The sequence below is a fragment of the Hylobates moloch genome, unplaced genomic scaffold (assembly GCF_009828535.3).
Source record: "Hylobates moloch isolate HMO894 unplaced genomic scaffold, HMol_V3 SCAFFOLD_18, whole genome shotgun sequence".
In the NCBI taxonomy this organism is placed as follows: domain Eukaryota; kingdom Metazoa; phylum Chordata; class Mammalia; order Primates; family Hylobatidae; genus Hylobates; species Hylobates moloch.
In genome coordinates, this window is record NW_026652293.1 from 33263964 (window position 1) to 33277612 (window position 13649).

General features: G+C 40.6%; 1 protein-coding gene across 5 annotated transcripts in view; it reads left to right on the forward strand.

Annotated features, from left to right (window-relative positions):
* Positions 1–13649, forward strand: part of SCP2 (sterol carrier protein 2) — a 132274-nt gene that overhangs the window by 93749 nt on the left and 24876 nt on the right. For all 5 annotated transcript variants that reach the window (XM_058430899.1, XM_032137115.2, XM_032137117.2 and 2 more), the window contains one exon: positions 1544–1697. In XM_058430899.1, coding sequence (XP_058286882.1) covers positions 1544–1697 — 154 coding nt within the window. The remainder of the gene's footprint in view (positions 1–1543; positions 1698–13649) is intronic.

The window sequence follows — 13649 nt, forward strand, 5'->3', positions numbered from 1 at the left end:
GGGCAGATCATGAGGTCAGGAGTTCAAGACCAGCCTGGCACATATGGTGAAACCCCGTCTCTACTAAAAAATAAAAAAATGAAAAATTAGCTGGGAGTGGTGGCGCATGCCTGGAGTCCCGGCTACTCGGCAGGCTGAGGCAGGAGAATCGCTGGAACCTGGGAGGGGAGGTTGCGGTGAGCCAAGATCGTGCTACTGCACTCTATCCTGGGCAACAGAGCAAGACTCCGTCTCAAAAATAAATAAATAAAATAAATTCATTTTTAGTAGAGATTAGGTCTTGCTATGTTGTCCACGCTGGGAGCTACCTATTTTAAAATAGTGTTTAAGATACATGGTCTGTAAATATATAGACACTGCTTAGAAATGAAAAGCAGCAGTTAAATTTCTTGGGGAAGTTGGGGTTTATACAGGAAATTGTCACAGGTACTCAGGAATTGGAAGTTGTGGCTGGGGATGTGCATGGAAGAATAGGCACTGTAAGTAGTAGACCTGCAGACCAGTCTGTCCTGATAGAACACTTCTTTTTTTTTTTTTTTTTTTTTTTGAGACGGAGTCTTGCTCTATCGCCCAGGCTGGAGTGCAGTGGCCCGATCTGGGATCACTGCAAGCTCTGCCTCCCGGGTTCACGCCATTCTCCTGCCTCAGCCGCCCGAGTAGTTGGGACTAGAGGCGCCCGCCACCACGCCTGGCTAATTTTGTGTGTGTGTGTGTGTGTTTTTAGTAGAGACAGGGTTTCACCGTGTTAGCCAGGATGGTCTCGATCTCCTGACCTCGTGATCCACCCGCCTCGGCCTGCCAAAGTGCTGGGATTACAGGCGTGAGCCACCGCGCCTGGCCCTGATAGAACATTCTTAACCCAGCTCTCCTTCAATAGCTGGTCCGATAGAAAGGCAAACAAATATACATCTGGAGTCCTGGGTTCTAACCTTACCTCTGGAATTAGCCTGCATTGTAACCATTCACAGATTAACCTTTCTGTTCCTCAGTGTTTACATCAGTAAGTTCCTTTCAGCTCTAAACATCTTTGATTTTATTATTCAGGGGACAGAATGTTATCCTTGTGAATCCAGAACTTTTCTTGTGAGTAGCTGTGAATAGGTCTGGGAAACAACTCATTCCTGTTGGGAACTACTTCGAGGAAAATAATAGGAAAAATTTCCCATACCAGCTAACCTTTTTAGGGAATGTGAACTTCCAAATCCTTGTTTATTTTCTTTTAATACATTAAAAATGGTAAAATTAAATTATTTTTATGCCATTTTCCCTGGACTAGAGAATTGTAGATTCGGTGTTTTCTCTTTCAACATGCCAGAAAACGACAGGTTGAGTAAGTTGAAAGAGTGCAGGAAAGAAATTTAGAAAATAACTAGCTGCAAAACCCTTCAGTGTTTTAAGAGAAGTTACTATTTACAAAAACGTGGCCTCGGCTTAATCAAATGCTTTAATTTAAAGTCACAAACATCCCTTTTCTGGCTTGAGAAAGCTGGTGGAAGCAGCTTTCTAATCCAACAGACTCAGTGCTCTGTGTTCGATTTGTTAGGTCTTGCTCAGTGTGCAGAACTCTGCTGGCAGCTGAGAGGGGAAGCCGGAAAGAGGCAAGTTCCTGGTGCAAAGGTGGCTCTGCAGCACAATTTAGGCATTGGAGGAGCTGTGGTTGTAACACTCTACAAGATGGGTTTTCCGGAAGCCGCCAGGTGAGTGACATTCTGAGTTTTGTGTGTCAATTAATCCTTCTGACTTTTCACAGTTGATGATGTTTTACATGTAAAAATTTCTTAAATATTTTATTGTCTTAGTATTTAAGGAAAAGTATCTCATTACGTTGTTTTAAGAACATGGCTTTAAAAGTGGCCATCAGGTTTTAAATTTAACCAACTTTAGGAGAATTCTGTTGAAAAAAGGACCCAGGATAGTCACGAGAGTCCTGAACTAGAAGCCTGAGCTGGCTGGGTATGGGTCTCCGCCCTAGCAACCTGGGTTATTTAGGCAGGTCTCCTCATGGCCTTCCGGGCTGCGGTGGTTTAGGGAGTCACTAAATGTGCTGATTGGATCTTTGCAAATTTGTATTTCCGAGTCCAGCTAATAAGCCCTCGTTGCTGCTAGAATTCTTTTTGTCTCTTGCTGAATTTCTTCCTCTCCTTCAACTGCCCATGCTCCTCAATTTGCAGGCACTTTCTTTCCCATCCCACTCAGGATCCCTCAACTCCCTTGCTCATCTCTCAGAGAAGTGTTCCTCCCCAGAGGAAAAAAGCGCCCCTCCTGTCAAAGGCTCAGCTTTCCTTGTTCCATGCTTTTGTTTCCAGTCACTTTCTGTAACTTGGTTATCTTTCCATTGACTCCTTTCCCTCTGTCAGCATACATGTTCAGGTCTTCCCTTAGATCTCTTTTTCTCCTTGCCTTAATTGTTGTTGTTCATGATGAGCGTTTTATGTTGAGCCACCTTTATTTTTCCAAGCCAGAATACCTCACAGTCTAATTTTTTACCTCACCACCGAGGTCAGTGTCAGATAAGGCCACCAGGATCTAAATGAAATTGAATAACCTTGTCTTTATTTTCTATTTACTCTCTTTAACCTTGCTGTAGCTTTTGACATTAATTGGCTCCCTTTTTTCTTTTGAAATTCTTGGTAATTATTTAATCATTTATTCACACTTTTTTGTTTCTCCAACAAAGGATATGAGAAACACTTCTTTTTGTTTTATTATTATACTTTAAGTTGTAGGGTACATGTGCACAACTTGCAGGTTTGTTACATATGTATACATGGAGACACACTTCTTTTATTGAGTCTATTTTATTCTTCTGTAAGCTCTTAGATCTCTTGTCCTCTCCTCTTTCTCTGCCCAGAATATAATTTCTGTTGTAAAACTTATAATTTAAAGCCCGTCTCAAATACCATCTCTTTTTGAATATCCACAGCACTTTGTATGTTTTTGGGTACTATCTAGTTGGTTTGGTTGCACTGTATTCAGTTTTTAATTCCCCTTATTATATGAACTCCTTGAGGCCTAAGACTGTGACTTACATCTCTTGTTCCTAGAATCTCTCATATGTTTATTGAATGGGAGTAAAAGGTATTGAATCTTAAGTTTTTGTGGGGTTTTTTTCTTTTTTGAGACAGAGTCTTGTATGTTCCTCTAAATATATGGGGAAGGCAACATACTTTTTTCAAAATGCTGTAGAAGCTCAGAGGGAGAAATTATTATGAAGAAAGTAAATTTGAGCTGAGATGACTAGGATTGCCCAGCAGAAGTATAGGGGAAGGGCATTCCAAGTCTGTACATAGGTATAGAAATTTGAAAATACAAAAAGGTTTGACAAGTGGTTGTGCTGTGTGGGTACAGAGTAGATTATTTTGTGTGTGCCTGGGTAGAGGGACAAAGTGGGATTGTGGTTTTGAAATGATTCAGATGCAATGCTTAGGAGTTTGGAATTTATCCTATAGAATATGGAAAGGTACTCATTAGCAAAAGATCATGTGACTATATTACACATTAGGTAGATCAGTCTGGCATTACTCTGAGCTGGTGGTGGAGAGACCAGAGGCCAGGAATGCTTAGGAAGCTGTTGGTAGGAGTGTGGAGGAGAAATGTTTAGTGTTGCAACACAGGCTGTGAACAGTGAAGAGGAGAGGTCACACTTAAGAGCTGTGAACAACTACATTTGATTCACAATTAAACTTTAATTTAGACCAGTTTTGAACATGAATATCAACTTTGTATTATAACATCCTATTCATTTTATGTAAGAGAGGAGCTTTTGTGCTGCAGTCTGAGAATAGGTTTGTATTCTATATTCTGTTAAATAAAACCCCATTTTAAAGCACAACTTTGTTTGTATTTCTTTTTTTAAAATTAAGGTATAATTTACATACAGTAAAATTCATTCTTTGTATTGTATTTCCACAAGTTTTGATAAACACACAGTCATATTACTACCACCATAATCAAGATATAAAATAGTTTTATTGCCCAAAAAAGTTCCTTGTGCACCTGTGCAGTCAACCCTTCTCCTTCTCTTCTGGCCTCTGGCAACCACTGATCTGTTTTCCACCCCTGTAGTATTCCTTTTTGCAGAGTGTCATGTGAATGGAATCAAAAAGCCTTTGAGTCTGGCTTCTTTCATTTAATATTACACATTTAGAAATTCATCCACATTATTGTGTGTATCAGTAATTTGCCCCTTTTATTGCTCAATAATATTCCATAGTATGGAAGTGTTAGTTGCTTACCCATTCTTTGGTTGAGGCATATTTGGATTATTCCCATTTTCTTTTTAGTGGAAAACTAAGTTAGCTTGAAAGTTTAACCCAGTGGGTACTATTTGAAGATCCTAAGTGATATAAGAAGTCAAATTAGAAGTAAAAATTGTTTCTATATAATGATTACAACTGTATGCATGCCCATAAATAAGGACAATGAGAAGCAATACAGAAAAATGGATAGAGAAAAATTGTCGGAGTAGTAGCATTGCAGGTGATTAACTTGTTCATATTTTCTTTTTTCTTTTCTTTTTTTTTTGAGACAGAGTTTGGCTCTTGTCACCCAGGCTGCAGTGCAGTGGCATGATCTCAGCTCACTGCAACCTCCGCCTCCCAGGTTCAAGTGATTCTCCTGCCTCAGCCTCCCAGGTAGCTGGGATTACAGGTGCTCACCACCACACCCGGCTTATTTTTGTATTTTTAGTAAAGACAGGGTTTCACCATGTTGGCCAGGCTGGTCTCGAACTCCTGACCTCAGGTAATCCACCTGCCTCTGCCTCCCAAAGTGCTGAGATTACAGGCATGGACCATTGCACCTGGCCTGAATTTCTTTTTCAATTAGAACCTGTTAGGTAGTTACAAACAAACAGGAAAAAATTCTAAGAATAATACAAGGAACTCCCTTATACCTTCTACCTAGATTTACCAATTGTTGACATTTTGCCCATTTGCTTTATCATTTTTCCTCTACATATATTTATATCTGTATATATTTTTTTCTTAACTATCTGAGAGCAAAGGTGGAGTTGTTATGCTTCTTTATCCCTAAATATTTCAGTGTGTAATTGTAGAAACAATGATATTCTTTTGCTTAACCGTAGTAGTTGTAAAACTCAAGAAACTTAATAGGGTTGGGCGTGGTATCTCATGCCTGTAATCCCAGCACTTTGGGAGGCTGAGGCGAGTGGATGGCTTGCGGTCAGGAGTTTGAGACCAGCCTGGACAACATGGTGAAACCCCCTCTCTACTAAAAATACAAAAATCAGCCAGGCATGGTAGCACACGCCTGTAGTCCCAGCTACTCAGGGGGCTGTGGCACGAGATTCGCTTGAGCCTGGGAGGCAGAGGTTGCGGTGAGCTGAGATCACGCCACTGAACTCCAGCCTGGGCAACAGAGCAAGACTCTGTTTCAAAAAAAAAAAAGAAAAAAGAAAAAACATGGATACAATACTATGAACTCATTCAAATAACACATAGTCACAGTTCAACAACTGTCCCAATAATATATTTATAAAATATACTCTAAGCTTTATTTTTCCTCCCTGTCAGGAGAAATCCCTAAAAATGCATTTAGCTGTCTTGTCTCTCTAATTTCCTTTAATGTGAAATGATCCCTCAGACTTTCTTTGTATTTCTTGACCATGATTTTTTTTTTAAGAGTACAAGTATATTCTTTAATAGTAGAATGTTTCTCAATTTGCAGTTGCCTAATGTTTCCCCAAATTAGATTCAGATTATACATTTTTTGCAGCATGAAATTATGTTGTGTCCTTCCAGGTGCATCATATCTGGAGGTGCATGAGGTTGTTTAACCCATACTGATGTTGTTAGCTTTAATCACTTAATGTGGCATCTACCATGTTTTCCTCTGAAAAGTTGCTGTTCTTTTTCTTGTAATTAATAAGTAATTTGTAGCACGATGCTTTGAGATGGTACCATTTTTTCTATACTTATTAACTGGCATTAGTCTGTAAAGAAGAGCTTTCCCTTGTCTTCTATTTCAAAATTTATTCATATATTTATATATGTATACATACAAACTGATGAATTCTTATTGTATTCACTGGGTTATAGTAAAGTGGTATCAATTATTTTGATTTTCAAAATGCCCCTGATTTGGCCAGTGGGAACCTGATCAAGTTGATTCATTTTTCCCTATGATTCCTTTTAGTAGTTCCTTACTTTCTGGCACAAGAAGGTATTCCAGGCTCGTCCTGTGCTTTCCATGCCTCAGCCCTAGGATCAGTCATTTCTCTGAGTCCTGGTTCCTTTTAGTAGAGAATGGTATATGGAAACCACAAATGGCTGTTAGCTGTGTGCTTGTTATTATTACTTCTAGGCCTTTTCAGCAAGCGCAGTAGCACATACAAGCATTACTTTAGTTTTGTTTTAAAACAGATATTTAAGGAGTGCACGCAATAATCTTAATGTGATGTGTATCTGTTTCCATACTCACGTAGCCACCAGTTTGTTAGCAGTTAGAATGAGGAATTTATAAAACTAGTTAAATGTCACTTGTATGTGACAACTTTTTAAATTTTATAGACTAGAGTTACCGGAGACAGATTTTTGTTTTTTTTTGAGACGGAGTCTCCCTCTGTCATCCAGGCTGGAGCGCAGTAGCACATTCTCGGCTCACTGCAACTTCCACCTCCTGGGTTCATGCAATTCTTGTGCCTCAGCCTCCTGAGTAGGTGGGATTACAGGTGCGTGCCACCATGCCTGGCTAATTTTTGTATTTTTAGTAGAGACGGAGTTTTGCCATGTTGTCCAGGCTGGTCTTGAACTCCTGAACTCAAGTGATCTGCCTGCCTCAGCCTCCCAAAGTGCTGGGATTACAGACGTGAGCCACCATGCCATGCCATCAGAGACAGTTTTGATCAGTGGGAAGAGCACCTTATCAACTTTTTGATCACATTACTGGCTTTGAGCATATTAATTTAGCCTTTTCCTTATTTAGAAAATACTGAAAATACGTACTTTAGGGATCAGAAAATAACAAACTAAAAATATCTGCCACACATTGTAGTTGCTCAATAAACTGTTGGTTTTTTATTTCCCAGTGCATTTTCCTTTCTTCTTTCCTATTTCTCTAGTCGTGTCACTGGTTAAAGGTCAAAAATGGTTTTATCTTAGTTTAATTTAATTCAATTTTATAGAGACAGGGTTTCGCTATGTTGCCCAGGCTGGTCTCAGACTCCTGGAGTCAAGCAATCTGCCCACCTCGGCCTCCTGTAGTGCTGGAATTACAGGTGTGAGCCACTGCGCCCAGCCTGAAAATGGTTTTATTTATTAATTATAAATATTACTTAGGGGTTTAGGAAAAAATGAACTTAAATTTTTAGTACAGAATGGGGAACATATCCAACTCATTGAAGCCCACAGCTTGGCCAAAGAGGATCTTATCATATCTCCCACCATACCTCTATGAGGTTTCTTTGTTTGTCTTCCAACTCTCAACTCTGTGGGCTGTATTTCTATGTGTGATGGAACCATGTGCCTGCTCTGAGGTCATGGGGAGTAGCTGATTACAAATGAACTTGATATTCCCTGAAACTTATGTGTACTGTACAACCATCTCCAATCAGAACAAACTGATTACTGGTTAAATTTTTGTTTTAGGGATGAAGGTTTGATTACAATGCGGTACTTTATAATCTTCCCAAACACTAAGAATAACAGCAACCACTTTTTTTTTTAGACAGAGTCTCACTCTGTCATCCAGGTTGGATTGCAGTGGTGTTATCATGGGTCACTGCAGCCTCGACCTCCCCAGGCTCAGGTAATCTTCCCACCTCAGCCTCCTGAGTAGTTCGGACCACAGGCACACACCATCATGCCCAGCTAATTGTTGTATTTTTTTTGTAGACGTAGGGTTTCGCCATGTTGCCCAGGTTGGTCTTGAACTCTTGGGCTCAAGTGACCCACCTGCCTTGGCCTCCCAAAGTGCTGAGATGACAGGCATGAGCCACCATGCCTGGCCGTCAACCACTTTTTTTTTTTTTTTGAGACAGAGTCTTGCCTTGTCACCCAGGCTGTAGTGCAGTGGTATGATCTTATCTCACTACAACCTCTGCATCCTGGGTTCAAGCGATTCTTGTGCCTCAGACTCCCGAGTAGCTGGGACTACAGTCACAGGCCCAGCTAATTTTTGTATTTTTAGTAGAGACAGTGTTTTGCCATTTTTTCCAGGCTGGTCTTGAACTCCTGGCTTCATGTGATCCACCTGTCTTGGACTCCCAAAGTGCTGGGATTACAGGCATGAGCCACCATGCCCGGCCTCATCAACCATTTTTTAAAAATTATTTCAGATAACTTTATTAAGACCTAATTCACATGCCCACAATTCACGCGTTTTAAGTGTACGTTCAGTGGTTTTTAGCATATCACAAAGTTGTGCAGTCATTACTGCAATTAATCTTAGAACGTTTTCGTCACCTCAAGAGAAAGTGTGTACCCATTAGTAATCCCTCCTTCTTGCAGTCTCTGGCAAACACTAACCTACTTTCTGTCTCTATGGATTTGCCTGTTACGGACATTGTATGTAAATGAAATCATACCTTGTATGGCCTTTGGTGACTGGCTTCTTTCATTTAGCATAATGTTGTCAAGATTCATCCATGTTGTGGCATATATCAGTACTTGATTCCTTTATATGGCTGAAGGTTCCAATTTCTCCACATTCTGTCATTACTTCTTGTTACCTATCTTTTTAGTGTTAGCCATCCTAGTGGTTGTGAAGTGGTATTTCATTGTGCTTTGCATTTCCCTGATGGCTATTGATGATCAGCATCTTTTCATGTTTATTGGCTATATGCATATCTTCCTTGGAGAAAAGCCTATTCAGATCCTTTGGCATTTGAAAATTGGGGTCTTTGTATTTTAATTATTGAGTTGTAAGAGTTCTTTCACAATCACTTTTTGAGGGCCTGGTATGTGCCAGGACCACACTACGTGTTTCACATGTACTTCTTTGTTTAATCCTCATAAAAGTCCCACACATTAGGTATTTCTGTTTATAGATGAGATTGATGATCAGAGTTAAAATAACTTATCTAAGGAGAGAGAGCCTTGAGTGGTAGGAATCAAGGTAGCTGAGTGCGGTGCTTCTGTTTTCCTGGCTGCTCTGTGCTCTCAGTCTTTGACATTGTTGTAGCAGAGCCTGTTTTAGGCCTTAGAATGAAAATTTTCAAGAATCATGGAGGGAATTCATATGCTGAGTAGGATATTTGCTGGTTTTTATCTTCAAGTTTCCTTTCAATGTTTATATGCTAGATTTATTCCAGGAAACATATATAAACCAAATTTAAAAAAATAAAACCAACTGGAATTTAGTTTCTGATAAAGGAACTTTTTATATAAAGAAATCATGAGGAACATCCTTTTGTGAATGTGAATACTCTGAGTTTAAGTTGATATATTCGGTTTTCTTAGAGCAGGGCACATATATAAATTTTAAGGAATGAGGGGTTTTCAGAAAATATTGATAAAACTTTACATATTAACTTTTATCTTAATCTGGATGAAAAGTTGGTTCATCACTAACTTCATGAGCTTTTCAAAACAAGCAAGATAAAAGACACACCTGTGACCTTTGGGAACATGCAAGATGTGGCAAGTTTGGAAAAGGGCACAATGATGATTAAAAGTAACTGAAAAATTGGACCAATGAAATGAAATTGGGTTGTGGAGAACTAGTTGTGGCTACTTGATTTTAGGTCACATATTCAGACTTTTGACCAAGACGATATAGTGTACCATAGATAATTCTGCTCTGAATGGAACAGGAAGGAATTAGGAGTTAGACAAGGGAGAATTCAGGGTAACTTCAGTTCCATTCAGTCACTATTCACTAAATGCCTATGATTTGCTGGGAACTGGAAAATACAGAGATTTTTTTTAAAGAAAAGGTATGGTATCTGCTCTTAAGCCATTGACATTTAGTAGGGTTTCACAGAAAAGGAGTTTCCTGAAAGGGCTGGGTCTCGAAGGGAGAAATGGAGTTTGCTAAGATGGAGGTATTCTGGACCCAGGGAGCAGCAGTGGCAAAGGCATAGAGGTGTGAGGTGGCATTCTGTGCAACCAGGACTGCACAGAGTCTGCTTGCTGGAGCTAAGGTTCCATTCTCTGTTCATATATTAATATGATTCCTCTAGTAGGCTCTCTTTTCAATTTAGACTGTCCACACCCTCCCTTTCACCCTCACTCTCTGCTGATTACTTTGCCTTATACTTTGTCGAGAAATAGAAGCCATTAAACCCAAACTTCCTCAACTTCCGTCCAAGACCTACAGACCCACTACACTAGAATTACACCCATCTGATCCTCTTTCTTCGCTTGAGTCTCCTTGTCCTGTCACAGGCCACAAGATTTCTCTCCTTCCATCTCCTTTCTCCAGGTTCCTTACCATCATCAGGCATACCTGTTCTGATTTGTTCATCTTAAAATGAAACCCAGCCTTTTTAAAAATCCTGACGTGCTACAAGATGGATGATCCTTGAGAACATTATGCCAAGTGATATGTCAGTCACAAAAAGACAAATACTATATGATTCCACTTCATAGTACCTAGCGGTACCTAGAGTATTCAAAATTATAGAGACAGAAAGTAGAATGGTGGTTGCCAGGGGTTGGAAGCAGGGGGAACTGAGGAGTCACTCTTTAATGGGTAGAGTTTCAGTTTTGCAAGATGAAAAGAGTTATGGAGATGAAAGGTGGTGATGGTTGCACAACATTATGACTGTATTTAATACTACTAAACTGAACACTTAAATATGGTTAGGATGGTAAATTTTATGTATATTTTAACACAATAAAAAATTGGAAAATAAAATATTTTGTAAAAGTTACAGGACTCTCATATGCCCACATCCAGAAGGAAATGCTACAAGACGGAGTCTTGCTCTGTTGCCCAGGTTGGAGTGCAGCGGCATGATCTCTGCTCACTGCAACCTTTGTCTCCTGGGTTCAAGCGAATTCTCCTGCCTCAGACTCCCGAGTAGCTGAGTTTACAGGCATGCACCACAATGCCTGGCTAATTTTTGTATTTTTAGTAGAGACGGAGTTTCACTATGTTAGCCAGACTGGTCTCGAACTCCTGACCCCAGGTGATCCACCTGCCTCGGCCTCCCAAAGTGCTGGGATTGCAGGCATGAGCTACCACACCTGCCCAGAAATGCTACATTTCTTTAAGAGATTAGTCAAAATAAAGATGTCATCTTTATCCCCCCCACCAAAAAAACCCTACAACTCTTCCTTGATACCACCACCTTCCTCTCCAGAAACCACCTCATTTTACTGTTCCACTAAAACTAATGTCTCAAAAGAGCCACGCTGTGTCTATTTCCCTCTTCTATTCACTCTTCAATTCACTATAATCTGACTTCCACCCTCCACTGAAAACTGCTTTTGTCAAGGTCAGGTCATCTGTACTCTCCATGTGCACATCTAGTGGATACTTGACCTTGTGGCAGCATTTGATAGTTTGCCCCTCCCTCCTGGAATCTTGCTCCCGGCTCCTACGACACCATGCTCTTCTGGTTTTCCTCTTGCATCACTGGCTGCTGCTTTCCCTTCTGTCCCTGACTCTGAGTAATGGAGGTCTAAAGGGCATTGTGCTGGGCTCTGTTGTTTCTCTATAATTCTCTTACAGTCCCTGCCCAGGGATTTAAATGCTTTCACTATGCTGATGATTACTCCATTTTATCTCTAGCTGGCCCTCTCCACTGAGCTCCAGACTCTCATACCCAATAGCTTTCTTGTTTTATAAAATATTATACTTACTGTGCCTTAAACAGAACTTGGATGCCCTCTATTCCCACTACATTCCTTCTTGTCCTAGTAATGGCATCTCCATCACCCAGTTATTTAGGCCAAATGCCTGGATAATCCTTGCCCTTTCCTCTTTGTATCTCCCTCACCCCCACAGCAAGGCTTGTGGATTCTATTTCTATTTTGAATCTATTCCCACTCTCTATCTACTGGCAGACTGTCTCTGTAGTCCAGGCCACCATCACCTCCTATCTGGATTATTCCAACAGCCTCCTAACTAGTGCCCACTCCTCTTGCTCCTCTCTCCATCGTCATTCATTCAGCACACTGTTGTAAGAATAATCACAAATCAAACAATTTCACTTCCCTGTTACCATTTCTGTGGATTTCCAAATTCCCTACTTTGGCCTGCCTGCATCATCATGTGGCCTGCCTAGTTCTCCAATTTCATTTCATGTCACTCTCCCCATACCTACTGTGTTATAGAGACTCTGGTCTTATTTGACTTTCTTTTAACATACTCCTTTCTCCCTCAGGATCTTTGCAGTTTCCTCTTTGAATGGCTAGCTCCTTTTCTTCCTTTAATAAGGTCTTAAGGTCATTCCTTGACTGTCCTTCCTCAAGTAGGTTCCTTTTTTTTTAAATTTAAAATTATTTTTTATTGATGCATAACTGATGTACATAGTCTCAGGGTACAAGTAATAATTTAATACATTCATGTAATTTGTGAAAATCAAATCAGTATACTTGGGATATCCATCACCTTAAATATTTGTCTTTTCTTTATTCTAGAAACATTTGCATTATTCTCTTTTGATTATTCTCTTTTTGCTATTTAGAAATGTAAATGTATAGTAAACTATAGTCACCCTACTCCTGTTTCATAATACTTGGTACAGTTTGCAGTTATTTTTTGTTTACTTCTTTTTCTCCTCCACTGGAAGAGTATAAACTCAGTGAGTGCAAGGACTGGGTCTGATCTGTTCACTATCATATCCCCAGTGTTTTGAAATGTCTTACTTGGCATGTAGCAAGAAGTCATTAAATATTTATGAAACCAGGCCAGGCACAGTGGCTCACATCTGTAATCTCAGCACCTTGGGAGGCCAATGTGGGAGGATCGATTGAGCCCAGGAGTTTGAGACCAGCCTGGGCAACATAACAAGGCCCCTGCCTCTACAGAAAATTTGAAAAATTAGCTGGGCATGGTGGCATGCACCTATAGTCCCAGCTTACTCGGGAGGCTGAGGCAAGATTGCCTGAGCCCAGGAGTTCGAGGTTACAGTAAGCTGTGATTGGACTACTGCATTCCAGCCTGGGCGACAGAGTCCCTGTGGGAGAGAGAGAGAGAAAAAGTATGAAATAATAGAAGGAAAAGGGAAAGAGGAAGGAGAAATGGATTGGAAGACTGCAGGGAGACATACATGAGAGGAGAGGGGTAGAAAAAGATAGATGCTTATTGAACAACTGCTGCACTTTTTTTTTTTTTTTTTTGACAGGATCTCACTCTGTCACCCGGGCTGGGGTGCAGTGGTGTCATCATAGCTCACTGCAGCCTCTATCTCCCAGGCTCAGGTGATCTTTCCACTCTAGCCTCCTGAGTAGCTAGGACTACAGACACATGCCACCATAATAGAGTTAATAAATAACTTATTTATTTAGAAGTGGTCTGGTTCCATCACCCAGGCTCAAGCAATCCTTCCATCTCAGCCTCCTGAGTAGCTGGGACTGCAGGCACGCACCACCACATCAGGCCAATTTTTGTATTTTTTTTTTTTTTTTTTGAGACGGAGTCTCGCTCTGTCACCCAGGCTGGAGTGCAGTGGCGCAATCTCGGCTCACTGCAAGCTCCGCCTCCCGGGTTCACGCCATTCTCCTGCCTCAGCCTCTCCG